The sequence below is a fragment of the Ambystoma mexicanum genome, chromosome 1p, assembly GCF_040938575.1.
Source record: "Ambystoma mexicanum isolate Mex_15411 chromosome 1p, UKY_AmexF1_1, whole genome shotgun sequence".
Classification (NCBI taxonomy): domain Eukaryota; kingdom Metazoa; phylum Chordata; class Amphibia; order Caudata; family Ambystomatidae; genus Ambystoma; species Ambystoma mexicanum.
The window spans coordinates 758,287,780-758,300,338 of NC_090921.1; the positions used below are offsets into that span (position 1 = coordinate 758,287,780).

The window sequence follows — 12,559 nt, forward strand, 5'->3', positions numbered from 1 at the left end:
GTTGCAAAGAGGTCCACCTCTGGAGTGCCCCATTGATGGAAAATGTTGTAGGACATTGCTGTTCATTTCCCCCTCGTAACTGGTTGCTGACTGACGACAGAGTGTATCAGCAGTCACATTGATGTGACCCAGGATGTGTACAGCCTGGAGCCAGACGTTGTGCTGGCGGGCCCTGTCCCAAATTCGTATGGCAAGATCTACTATGAGAGGCGACTTGGTGCCGCCCTGCTTGTTGATGTAAAACATTGCCACAGAATTGGCTGTGCGAATAAGGACTACCCTGCCGGTGATAGTCGGCTGAAAAGCTTGGAGCGCCAGGAACACAGCCAGGAGTTCCAGGTAATTGATATACGTTGAATGCTTCGAGAAGACACCGCGTCACTCCCCACCCCAGAAGGGAGAAATCCGTAGTAACAGTTACTTGTGGGCAGGGCTCCTGGAAGGTGGCCCCTACTGAAAGGTTGTTGGCTGAGGACCACCGTTCTAGATCAGTCATCATGCAGGATAGCTAGCCGAGTGCGCCTCATCTTCAGATGTGCAAGAGGTAGAGCTAGTACGCAAGAGGCCATGAGACGCAGAAGTCTTTGGAACCACCAGCCCATCATGTGCGAGGACTGGAGGAAGAGCAGACATGTGGTCGACCGGTCTGCAATCCTAACCGTTGTTACGAACACCTTAGTACTGACCGTATTCCAACAGAAACCCAGAAAGATCAGGTCTGACAGCCCAAGATGGAACAGGAGCTGAAGGAGAGACTGAAGATTGGCCAAGGCCGCCTGTTCTAAGTAATGCTGCAATGACGGACACCTTTGTAAAGACCTAAATGAAGTGTTCTGCTCCCACAGAGAACCGCAGATATTTTCAATGTAGGATCCAAATCAGCATGTGCATCTATGCATCCTGGAGGTCTACCACATGGAATCAGTCACCCTTCCGGAGACAGGACTTTATCTGGCAAGGCGTGATCATCTTGAATTTTCTTGGGGAAGAGAAAGATTGAACTGGGAAAGATCGAGGATAATGCACTGGCCAGCCTGGTTGGGTTTGGGCACTGAACAGACGAGTAGAAGCCCTCCTCTTGCTCCCTGAAGGGAACAGGCTCCACCGCTCTGAGGTCTAGAAGTTTCTGCACCTCGGCTCAGAGGGAGGGCGACCCAGTCTGCTGGGAGGGAGGTTTGAAGAGTGGGGTGAGGGGGGGGGGGTGGTAACAGAAGCCAACCCGAGTGATTGACAAAACCCATCTGTCTTCAGTGACGGTCTGCCACGCGTCCAGATGACCTCCCACTGGAGTCTCATGTGACCGACAAAAAATATAATTTGGATCATTATGTCGGCAGGGAGACTACCTGTCCCTGGAGAGGAGGCTGATGGTCGAGAGAAAGACCGGCCACCTTGCCGCTGCTGCTTACGGCAGGGCCCACCAGCCGGAGCCTCAGATTGGCACGCATAGCGATCCTGAAAACCCCTGAATCCAGGGAAGGACAGTTTGGGGCCCGATCGGTGTATAAGGAGCCTTAGCTGTAGTTTTCACCAGGAGCGCTAATGACTTGGCTGTTCGGTTGCTTGCCTTAGTGAGTTCCTCATCTACGGAGGATTGGAACAATTCCTTACCCTCAAAAGGAAGATCTAGCACATTGTCCTGAACTTCCTTCGAGAACTTCGTAGCATGGAGCCACACTTGGCGGGAGAGATCATCCCAGACCATAAGGCTCGAGCGGAAGTATCAACGTGGTGTGCCGCAGCCTCCACTAGATCCTGTGCCAACACACAGGCTTGTGGACTTCAAAGCTGGTTTGTCGGATGCCAATCTGCAAGAATACATTCCTGTAAATCGGCTAGTACCCTCCACAGCTTGACATTGCCCGCCGCCTGGATAAACTCAGTGTTAACCCGACGAGGTTGGAGAGCCGAACTGGAAAAGACTTTCTTGCCAATGGCGTCAAGAAGTTGGTCCTCCTTGGAGAGGATTTGGGCCGCTGCAGTGGAGGATGTATAGACCGGCTTGGACTGGAGGGTGGCTGCTGCCACCACTGTAAAAGGGAGCGACAAAAATATGTCTGCCAAGGTATGAAGCTTGTATCGAGCGTCAATCCTCTTGTTGAGATTCTGCCCGGAATTCGGTTTTTCCCCAGACCTGCAGCCAAGATGTCCTTCTGTAGGAACAGGGCGTGCGCTCCCGAGGCGACAGAGTAAAGGCTCCAGAAAAAGCACCCCCTCTGGGGCAGTGGGGGCCCTCGGGTACAGGAATGTCGAGCAGGGCCATCATGTCCAGCACCCGGTCATGAAGGTTGTGGAGGTTGGGCGACCATTTTGTTGACACCTCAGGTGAACTGCATCCCAGGAGACAGTGGTCTCTTCATGGGAGTCAGGGGCCTTATGTCGCATTTTAGCCTTGAAGCAAGGACCCTCAGCAGAGCTGGTACTGGCAGATTTAGGGTGTTTACTGACACCTTAGGGACTGCCCCAGAATTAGCCTCAGGTGGAGGAACCCCGGCAGAGCCGGTACTCGAAGGCCTGTGGTGCGCGACCGCCGTCTTTGCCCCCTAGACAGAACTGGTACCACCACGCCCCTGAGCGTGGTCATTTTGGAGGGATATACCTCACCGCCAGGACCCTCGAATAGGATCCCTCAATTCTGCCGGTATTGGATTTAGCCCCAAAGAGAGCCTCGGGATCGACCCCGGTAAGTTCAGCTCCCTCAAGAGGGGCCTCGAGCCGAGACTCGGTGGGGAAAGCTCCAGTAACTGAGCCCTCAGGGCAAACCCCCGGTACTCAGAGCCACAGAAGAACTGGGCTCAACTTTAGACCTTCAAACAGGGAACCTCGGAAGAATATCCGGTTTTGACAGGTCTACTGAGTGGACCCTCGGAGGAAGCTCCGGTGCGCCTATTCTTGCGGGACACCTCAGGGATATCCCTGGTATAAGAGCTACTTGGTATAAGAGCTACTTGAGCCCCTCCCGGTCCTGGAAGACCCCGGGAAGGAGTCCCCTGGCCGGGGCATCGTAAAAAGGAAAACTCACCGGGTATTTCTTTTTCTCGTCAATGAAGAGCTGCAAATGTGGAGGAACACGTTGAAACACCTCCTCCCACCGGACAAGATGACGCTGGAGTGCCCTGATGGAAAGGGAGTCGCAATAGAAGCACGAGTACCAATTGTGTTCTGGGCCTAGACACTCCAGGCAAAATCGGGCATTCGCCCTTGCGAAACGGCGTTCGCAAGAGGAGCAGGACACAAATCCCAGATGCTCCGGCATAGACTGAGGACAAGATGATCGTGGAACCGGAGCAGGAAGGAAGGACAAGGAATAAAAAGAAAAAATTCCCAGAGATGCTAGAGCAACCTGGCCCGACCGAGCAGAGAAAAGGACTGAAAGGCGATGCGCGGGGAGGAGCTCAGGAGGGCGGGGTTATAGCCACGTGCAGTGGCCTCGCATAAAATAAAAAAAGGACAAAAATTCAATTTTTTCTGCTTTGACTAACAGGCCCCGGTCCTGTCCCAAAGGATGGAATGTCCCACAAGTATGGAGGACGGGACGTAGGAGTATGAGGGTTTCCTTGGGGCAGACTAGGAGGATCTCAGTTGCGTCTCCGTTTAGGCAAAGCCCGTTGGCCACCATTCAGGCCTCGATGGTGCATAAACTGTGTCCAGTGCTTTAGCGTCTTTCGTAGGTGCCAGAGAGAGGAAGGAGGACCTGGGTTTCTTCTGCATAGTTGGTGTATGCTATGCCGAGGGAGTCCAAGATGTCAAAGAGTGGTTTAGTTAAAATGTTGTTAAGGGTGGGAGAGATACGTGAGCCCTCTGGAACTCCGCGATGGATGGTGGTAGGAGCTGCGCAGGCCTGGTCTGAGAACACTCATGACTCTACCTTCGTGGTGGAATTATGAGAGAACTGAGCTGAGGCAGTGAGGTGTCTGCCTAGGGTATTATGGTCCACTAGTACAAACACTGCAGATAGGTCAAGGAGGAGTAGTGCTGGTTTACCTTCATCCATGATCTCGCATAGTTGATTTTTTTATAGGTCAAGTAGCGCTGATTCAGTGCCATGATCAGGGCGGAAGCCCGATTGACGCATACCAAGAATGGAGTTAGTTTCTAGCAAATGTTGGACCTGGGTGTGGGCTGCTTTAACAAGGATTTTTAACAGGAAGGGGACTGTAGTAATGGGCCGGTAGTTGTTGGGTGAGGCCGGGACCAGCAATTATTTTTTTTTTGGAGCAGTCGTACCCAGGCTTCTTTAAGGCAGGGAGCAACCAAACCTGAAGCGAAGGAGGCATTTATGAATGCAGCGAGGAATGGTGCTAGGGCAGTAGCACAGTCTGATATTGGCTAGGCAAATATCACCTTTACAGTTGGAGGGTTTGATCTGTTTGAGGAGTGTGAGAACTTCTGAGTCTGAAGTCTTTGAAGGAGAAGAGTGGCTTGACCTGGGTGCGAGTGTTCGAGGTAGGAGTGATGGGGAGGTGTGGAGAAGTCAGGGCGTTCTGGCTGGTTCCGATTGTGCTCTGCAGAAGGTTTAGTTTGCCGAGCATGGGCGTTTGTATGCTTGAGCACAAAGGTTCATCTTTTGAGATGACCTGTGTGATGGGAGCCGGTGTTACTAGTTCCCCGACTATGGCGAACATCTCCTTAGTTTCCGATTTCACATTTGCAATTCTGGTGTTAAAGGAGGTGGATTTGGCTAGGACGATTTCTTTTTTATATTGGGTAGCTTTCTTGTTGAAATCTTTTTTTGGTGGATACTTGGGGCTTTACTTGCAGTGCGCTTCAAGGCGTGTAGTTCCAGTAATTCCGGTGTGAACCAGGAGTTGGCTTTGTCTTGCAGATTTAGCTTTTTTTTTGTAATAGTGGGGCTATGGTTTCCACAGCTTTATTTATTTAGTGTGACGTTATAGATTTCGGCTAGCACTGTGGGGTCATTAGAGGAGGGAGTTCAGAAGACAGGAGAATCTAGATAGGGTAGGTGGTGCAATCTGTGTAGGTCCCATGTAGTATTTCTACCAGGTAAACGCCCTGTTTGGTCTGGGAGGATAAGATCGGCTATCACTTTTCAGTCTATCGGCCAGCAGTGCCGTTAATATCTTGCTATCTTGGTTCAAAAGAGCGGTCTCTATCAGCTGCATTCTGTCGGGGTTTATTTGGCTTCGAGAGGGGTATTATTATGGATTCCCTGAATGAGTTTGGTAGGGATCCCACTTCGTATGCCTCATTAAGCATGTTTAGGAGTGGTGTTGCCAGTTCCACTACAAATTCCTTGTAAAATTCTCCTGGGAGTCCATCAGCTCCCGGGGTTTAAACCGACGGTAATCCTCTTATTGTGGACACCAGCTCCACTCTAGTAATGGGGGCTCCTAGTTTTCTGTAGCCGTGGCATGGAAGGTCTATTAGCGCCAGGGCCTCAGACTGCAAAACCTCAGATGTGTCTATACACAACTTTTTATAGTACTCTAGGAAGATGTTGTTTATATCTGTTTGTTTAGTACAGATCACACCTTTTTCATTAACGATGGTGCTTATCATTTCCCTTCTGGTGTCGCTTTTGTTCAGCCAGGCTAACAGCCTGCCAGGCTCCTTCTGCGTGTTGCCTCCGGGACAGATTAGGCAAGCTAAATTACACCAAACAATGTACTATGCATTCTTGTTTTAGCTTGGTTATATTCTCTGCTCTTTACATATTTGGCTGCTTCTCTTCTGCTTTTTTTTGGTCCCTGGTGATTACTGCCTGCATCCCACCTGATTTGGCTATGGCTTCCCCTCTGAACACCATTTGGAAAGCTTCCCAAAGGGTATTTTGTTAAGTAATTCTGGATGCTTCCTTGCATGTCATCGTGAAAGGCTTTCACCTCTCAGTCTCCACGTTGGGAGCCTTGGCCTGGGCGTGTGGGGGGGGGGGGGGTGAGGGCATTGGGCAACTTGCCATGTTATTAGGAGAGAGGCCTCTAGGTACTCACTGCCGCTCTCTGTGTCCGCAAATAAGTAGTCAATCCTAGTATGTAGGTCATGCAGAGCGGAATAGTGCTAGTACAGCCTCAAGTGCGGGTGGAGCCCTCTCCATATGTCCAATAGTTCAAAAGAGTTCAGAAGGTTGGATAGCGCTATGGCCGGGGGTGGGGGCGAAGGGGGGGTGAGTAAATTTGTCGTCTGACCTGTCTAGGAGTGGCTCCAGCGTATAGTCCCCTCACAATTTCTGTATGGACCAATCCGTGCATACAACGATCTAGAGAAGGTGGATGCATCACGATTTACAATGCATACTTTTTTCTTCTCTAGGAACCCATGTATTATGACCATCCTGCCTTCATCATCCAGTATCATCTTTAGTATGCAGAGTGATACTGTCAGGGAAATCCACACTAATACACTCCTGGCATATGTAGAGTATGTCGATCCTACTGCGTCAGTCTCCCACTTGTGTGCAATCTTGTTTTGTTTATCTTTGGTGAGATGCGTTTCTTGTAGTAGTGCAATGTCCACGTTCTGTCTCCGTAAGTATATCATGACCCTGTTGCTCTTGATACAACTATTTAATCAGCGGACATTCCAGGTTCTCAATCTACAGCCTTCCATTCAGACTATTATGAATGTACCTCTTGTGGTCTGACCACCGGGACATGCGCTAGGGATCAAATATTACAAGTGCATAAATCAGCATGGTGGCTCTGCTGCTCCTGGGAGAAAACTGAGGCTGTGCAAAGAAACCCCTATAAACAAACCCCCCCCCGTCCCCAACTCCCAACAATTGCCCAGCTATACTTCGCATGCTCAGGCAATCCTGCTTTACACTCTGGTGCTGCCTCAACAATATCTGCATCGGCCGGAGTGCAGACAGTAGATACTCTACAACCGGTACACTAAAAAGGTGTAGCTACCTTGGCGGAGGGGCTACTCCTCGCCCCTTTCCGTTCAGGAGAATAGGACTTTACTGCACGTCTCCTTTTCTTGTCGCTGTAATATACCCAAATAATAAATATACGGAATCACAGGATACTTGGAGATCGTTCCAGTTTGTGCTCTTATGTCATACTTTCATGCGCTCCCTTGATGGCAATAGTGCAGTAGTGCATAATTCTGGACAGCCGGCTAGATGTTTGCAATGGAGCTTCTGTGTACAGTGTTCTTTATCCGATAGGAGCATCATTCTTGTCCTGGTACCAGTTGCTCGTTGTCCATCCAGTCATGTGCACTTTCCAGGGTGTCAGAAAAAAGGATTCAGTTCTTGTATATAACTTAACCTAGCTGGGCACATCAGCATGTACTTCAGGTTAGCTTTACAAAGCCATTCATTGGCCGAACTAAAATGCATTCTGCGTTTCTGCACTTGTAAGGTATAATCTAAGTATGCTGTCAGTGATGCTGACGCTCTTCGTATATTGCCTCCGGTTCTGAAGAATGTTAATATTTTTTTTCCTGGTCTTTGCAGGTCATCATTTTGGCAATTAAATGTGGAGGGGTGGGGCACCTGGCGGAGGTCTTCTGCTTAGTGCCCTATGCACTCATTCAACCGTGAAGCCTTGTGCAAAGTTGCCCGGGCCCATTTCCTGTAACAGCATACTCGACATAAGTCATTGTACCTTCCTCTCCTTCTGGTAGTCCGATTATCCTGATGTTGTTCCTTCTGGCTCTGCGCTTGCATCATCCGCTTTGCTCTCCAAGTTTGCGACTTCCTGCTGTAGGGTCTTGACCTTACTTGCATGGTCCCCATGTTAGTCGTATTTTTTGTGATTGGTTTCTCCCGCATCCCTGTTCTGTCCGACAAGTCTCAGATATCTTGTCACAGGAGACCCATACCACTGATAATAGACCATCTTGGCCTCAAGGAAGGATTTTAGGGCGGAAATGGCCTGCAGGATTTTATGTTTGCCCTCCATTTGGTCTGTCAGCAAGATATTTGGCTGCGGGACAATTGCTGGCCCTTGTGCTGGAGGTACCGTTGTGGTGTATGCCTTGATCGTGATTTGTTTGGCTTTGTTTTTCCCTGCTTTGGACGGCATATGGGAGGCACTGCTACAGAGGTTGCGTGTGCTTTGCCAAGTGCCCACACTTGGGTACAAAACATTTGTGTCTTGGTTAGGATTGGGCTATTGCGTGAGCAAATAGAACCCATAATTCTGGTTTGGGGTACAGTTCCTTTTTAGTCACAACCAGTCCCACTGATGTTTGGGTGCGCCTGTAGGCACTATTCTGAGCCGTTCCTCAGCTCCCTGCCAAATGTCGCAGTGCAGGTCCACAGGAGCAGTACTGCTTACTTGTGTCTTCGGGTTTCTGCTCATGTGTGCCGATTGGGTAGTGTACTGTTACAAGTACAGACAATCGACTCTCTTGACTGGCACTACTCGTTACTGTCTCTTGTGAGTTAATGGATTGAATATCACATCAAATATATGGGTACGATGTATGATGCTCTCCATGATGTGTGGGCTGCAACAGCAGTGCGCCGCTACACTTGTGCACTACTTGTCCTCTATACAGGTTGGTTTTGGGCATATCCTCCCACTTGTGTGCTGGGACTCCGGGGCGCGCAGCGTGGTGCGGCGGGGATTGATACCGGCACTTCACGTGATTCTGCTAGCTGGCTTGTGGAGTTAGCAGGCCTGCAATGTCGAGGGCAGCTTATGCTCACTGATTAGTGCCAGTACACTTGTGAAAGCAATCAGGGAAACCGGTGGAGTACTCCCCTTGCCACGCAAGGCACAGTTTGTGGCTACTGCTACAAGTATCTAGTGGCGTGTGCTGTCCCTCACTGAGTGAGCACCTTTTCACTTCGTCACTGTATGTCTTGGGTTGCAGGGAGGGACACCCACTTACCGGCGTCTCAGCTGCTGCGTGTACACTCGCTGTGCTGTCTCTTCCAAATGCTCTCCAGATGGCAGTATAAACCATTCCCAGGCTCTGCTTGGCTCCCGCATCGCATACGCTCCATTGTTTTCTTCCATTACGCCCAGGCCACCATCTTGGGGATGCCAGCCGCCTACAGAGTCTGTGCGAGGAACTGGTTGCCTGACTCAACGCGTAGGAGTCCCGCTGCTCCTTAGGTGTGGTGTGTCTTCATATGCCGATGAGCTACTGGATTGTGTGTTTACGTTTTTTTTTGGTTCGAATTTGGTCGGATCTAGTAGGAGCTCCTACGCATACGTGTTCACAGCAAGGTGCTAAGCCACGCCCCCATTCCTACCCGCTACAAAATTATTATTCCAAAAGGCATCCAACAAGACACCTAGGTGTGCTCAATACAGTAGTAAATGGCTGGTTCTGCCACTGGGCTTTGGAGCAGGGAATCTAGCCATTTTTCAACTCTATATGTAGTACAAGCCTTTTCATGCTATCTGCACAGCTCTGGTTTCCAAGAGGACTCCAGCTTCTACTTGGCAGCCACTGTCAACACACCTCGCATCATTTCAGACTAGAACATTATTTCCAGAATGGCTCTTTAAATAAAAAAATAAAAAGTATTTAGGAATTATTTAAGTGCAAAATGAATGTAATACAAAGGAAACTTTGAGAGGTTTAGCATGACGTTCAGTTATAGATTAGAAAGGGTCATCCACTTAAAAATTTTCCAACATATGCCTTGAATGTGTGGCCAAGAGTAACAAAGGCGTGAACAGGGAAGGGGGCGAAGGTCAAAGTGATAAAGCAGCAATCAGTTAATATAGTTCATCCACATAAAAATATCCTGACAAATGTATATCCTGTGCTCCTGGCTTTGAGCAATTGCTTCACATGGATAGAAATAGAAAGGACTGAATCTTTAGATATAAAGATTGTACTAACTTCTGAAGATTTATGTAGCGTTCGCAAGGTACGAAAGGCCACAAAGGATGCCATTTTCATCAGGTAAAAAAAAAAAAAAAAACTACTGAATTGGACAATCCTAGTCTACTGAACATCCTTCATGAGTCTGAACAATGACTTTAGATTGAATGCAAAGTTAGATGTCTACTGGTTATCTTTGCTTTTAGTATAAATTACAGAGATTGAAATGAACAATATACGGTCTCCTGATAAACACTTCAGAACTGTTCCAGCAAGTAACTTGATCCAAAGGGAAGGGGAAAATCAGACTGGACACGACAACACCATTGCATCCAGCGCCCAATTTCCAACTGACTGACATCACTCAGGGCACTTTCTCTGAATCATGCAGTTATTCTCAGAATGCAACAAAAACAAGTTGGTCTTCGTAGACTACTGCACTCCTGCTCTAGAGCCACCTTTCTCATAGGCTGCTACCTCTGTCCCAAAGGGTCTAGCCTCGAGCCCTAGAGTGCAACAAGGGAACTGCATACGGGGATGGCAATGGGGAGTGGTTGAGTTACATGATACTCTTAAAAGCCACACATTTGAAACTTTTTCATGCTTTGCAGAGAATGTTCTGGTCCAGGCCCTGCGGTCTGGGTATCCCATTAGAATTAGGTAAACAGTACTATGGGCAAAGTTTAGTAGTCTATACCTTGAGGCACATTGGTTTCAAGAACATGAGAATTTAGTACAATCTTGCAGCTGATAAACATGATATGCCATTTTACAGCAGGACATGCAAGGGACATCCGAGACGTCAGTCAGCAATTGTCAGTCCTGGACGTTGACAATTAATTCTAGCTCGACCTGTGATGTGCCTCTAAGACCAGAGGCAAATCAGGTTTGGTCACTTGTCTGCTTGCTAGAATAAAGACAAAAGGAACATGTCCCTTTGCTAACTTGGCATCCAAAGTGTTTGGAACAAGTACCTTTGCTCGGTTAGCATTTTGTGGTTTAGCAATTACATATGCTGAAGTAAAAAAACGTGTTTCCAATGGCAGACTGCAAACAACCAACTATTAAATGAGAGCACAGCGTATGTGTACCTTTTCACAATTGGAATCCGTGTGGCATTGAAGCATGCATACCAATGCCTACATTTACATGTTTTAATCACTGGGAATGCATCCTGTTACTTTGCTTTTTTTTACAACCTGCCTCTGATGTTACTTGCATAAGAGCATGGGACCCATGCATGTTTGCTTTTTGGCTCACTGAATGCTTTGAGCAATTGTACGTTACCTTTGCTTTCTTGGTATCTGCGATAGAGGATGTACAGGATGCCGGCACTTGCTGGGATACCAAGCGCTAGGGCTATTTTCTGCAGCGTGCTGAAGCTATTCCACAAACTCTTTGTTGACATCTTCCAGATGCCTGCTTCAGAGATTTAACCTATGTATAAAATGAAGGCATTCGTTAAAATGATTCACACATGACGAACGCCCTGTAGTGTGCCCATTCATAAAGAGAATATTGATCGCTAGCAGACAGAGGACATGAGATTACTGACATTAGCCCTGCTGTCTATGGTGTGTCACTCCTCTGTGTGGCAATTAAAGGGCATTTTCAAAGACAGATAGATTGGTAGGAAAGGGGACTGTGAAAGAGTAATGAGTGTAAGGGTAGTGGGGTATCTTGTTAACATTGGGTGGGGGAGAAAAAGGCTGACAGGATGGCTTTTCCTGACAATGCAGTGTACATGACTAAAGGTGATAGTGCAGCAAGTCTGGAAGCAGTTCTTTATTCTGCAGAGCTCGAAATTAAGATTAGGTAAACTGAGCTAAAAGCAGCTCCTGGGTATCGAGCATTAACCAGTGACCAGGAGCTACCATGGGTGAATGAGGAGCTACTACATTGAATTCCACAAATCTACCTTTCACTTAAGTTTGAAACATAGTTGTGGCCATTATTTATGACCGTTTACAAGTAATATAGATATGTCCTAATGTTTATTTATAGGATTGTGCCAAACGCACAATTAAATTCACATTGGTGTGTTTGTTCGGCTTTAGGTGGCCTTGGGTGCCACACGTAGCTCCTGGTAGCTGTTGGTGTCAAGCTAAACATGCTTTTCTAGTCTACAAGCAGGAGCTAAATAGCTCCAAGCTACCCTCGATTTCGAACCTTGCTCCGTACTTTTAATATGTAAATAGCTTTTTGTTTCATTTTAAAAGGACTGCTGTACCTTCATATATTCCAATGTGGTGTGCAACGTTTGCAACATTATCTCAATCGTAATCTCATCCTTTAATGTCTCCTACCTCTAATCCTCCTTCGCACTTTCCAAGCTCTTGTTACCCTGCTTGACACCCATCTACCAAACCTTGTAGTATTCATTTAATTTAACTATAAAGGCGAGACGCATGCTCACAACTGGTGTGCAGAGAGTTAAACTGTGGTATGGCCTATATAAATGTACAATATTACCATTATATACCGAGCAACACTGCAGTCTATAAGCTCAAGAGCATCTCATTCAAGGAATGTCTCCTACTTAACACCTAGGTCCGCACCCCTTCTACTCCCCACCTAACCTGGGAATGGGCGAGCCCCTTCTACCAGTTTCGCTAGAACCCTTACTCCCAAATTTACCACCCAGCCCCTCCCTGCTGACTTGGATGGATCCCCTGCGATATGCTTCTCTATGACTCGTAAAGTGCTCTGCTGCTTCCCAAATCAAGGTCCACGCTCGATAATAAACACCATGCACGAGTGGTTTGGAGACTAAATCACTTTGCAGACCACTTTAAAGAAAATAAGT

General features: G+C 47.9%; 1 protein-coding gene across 6 annotated transcripts in view; it reads right to left on the reverse strand.

The window, feature by feature from the left end:
* Positions 1 to 12,559, reverse strand: part of TDRKH (tudor and KH domain containing) — a 2,163,439-nt gene that overhangs the window by 2,020,491 nt on the left and 130,389 nt on the right. For all 6 annotated transcript variants that reach the window (XM_069650772.1, XM_069650762.1, XM_069650739.1 and 3 more), the window contains one exon: positions 11,041 to 11,190. In XM_069650772.1, the coding sequence (XP_069506873.1) occupies positions 11,041 to 11,161 (121 nt within the window). In that variant the 5' untranslated portion in view covers positions 11,162 to 11,190. The remainder of the gene's footprint in view (positions 1 to 11,040; positions 11,191 to 12,559) is intronic.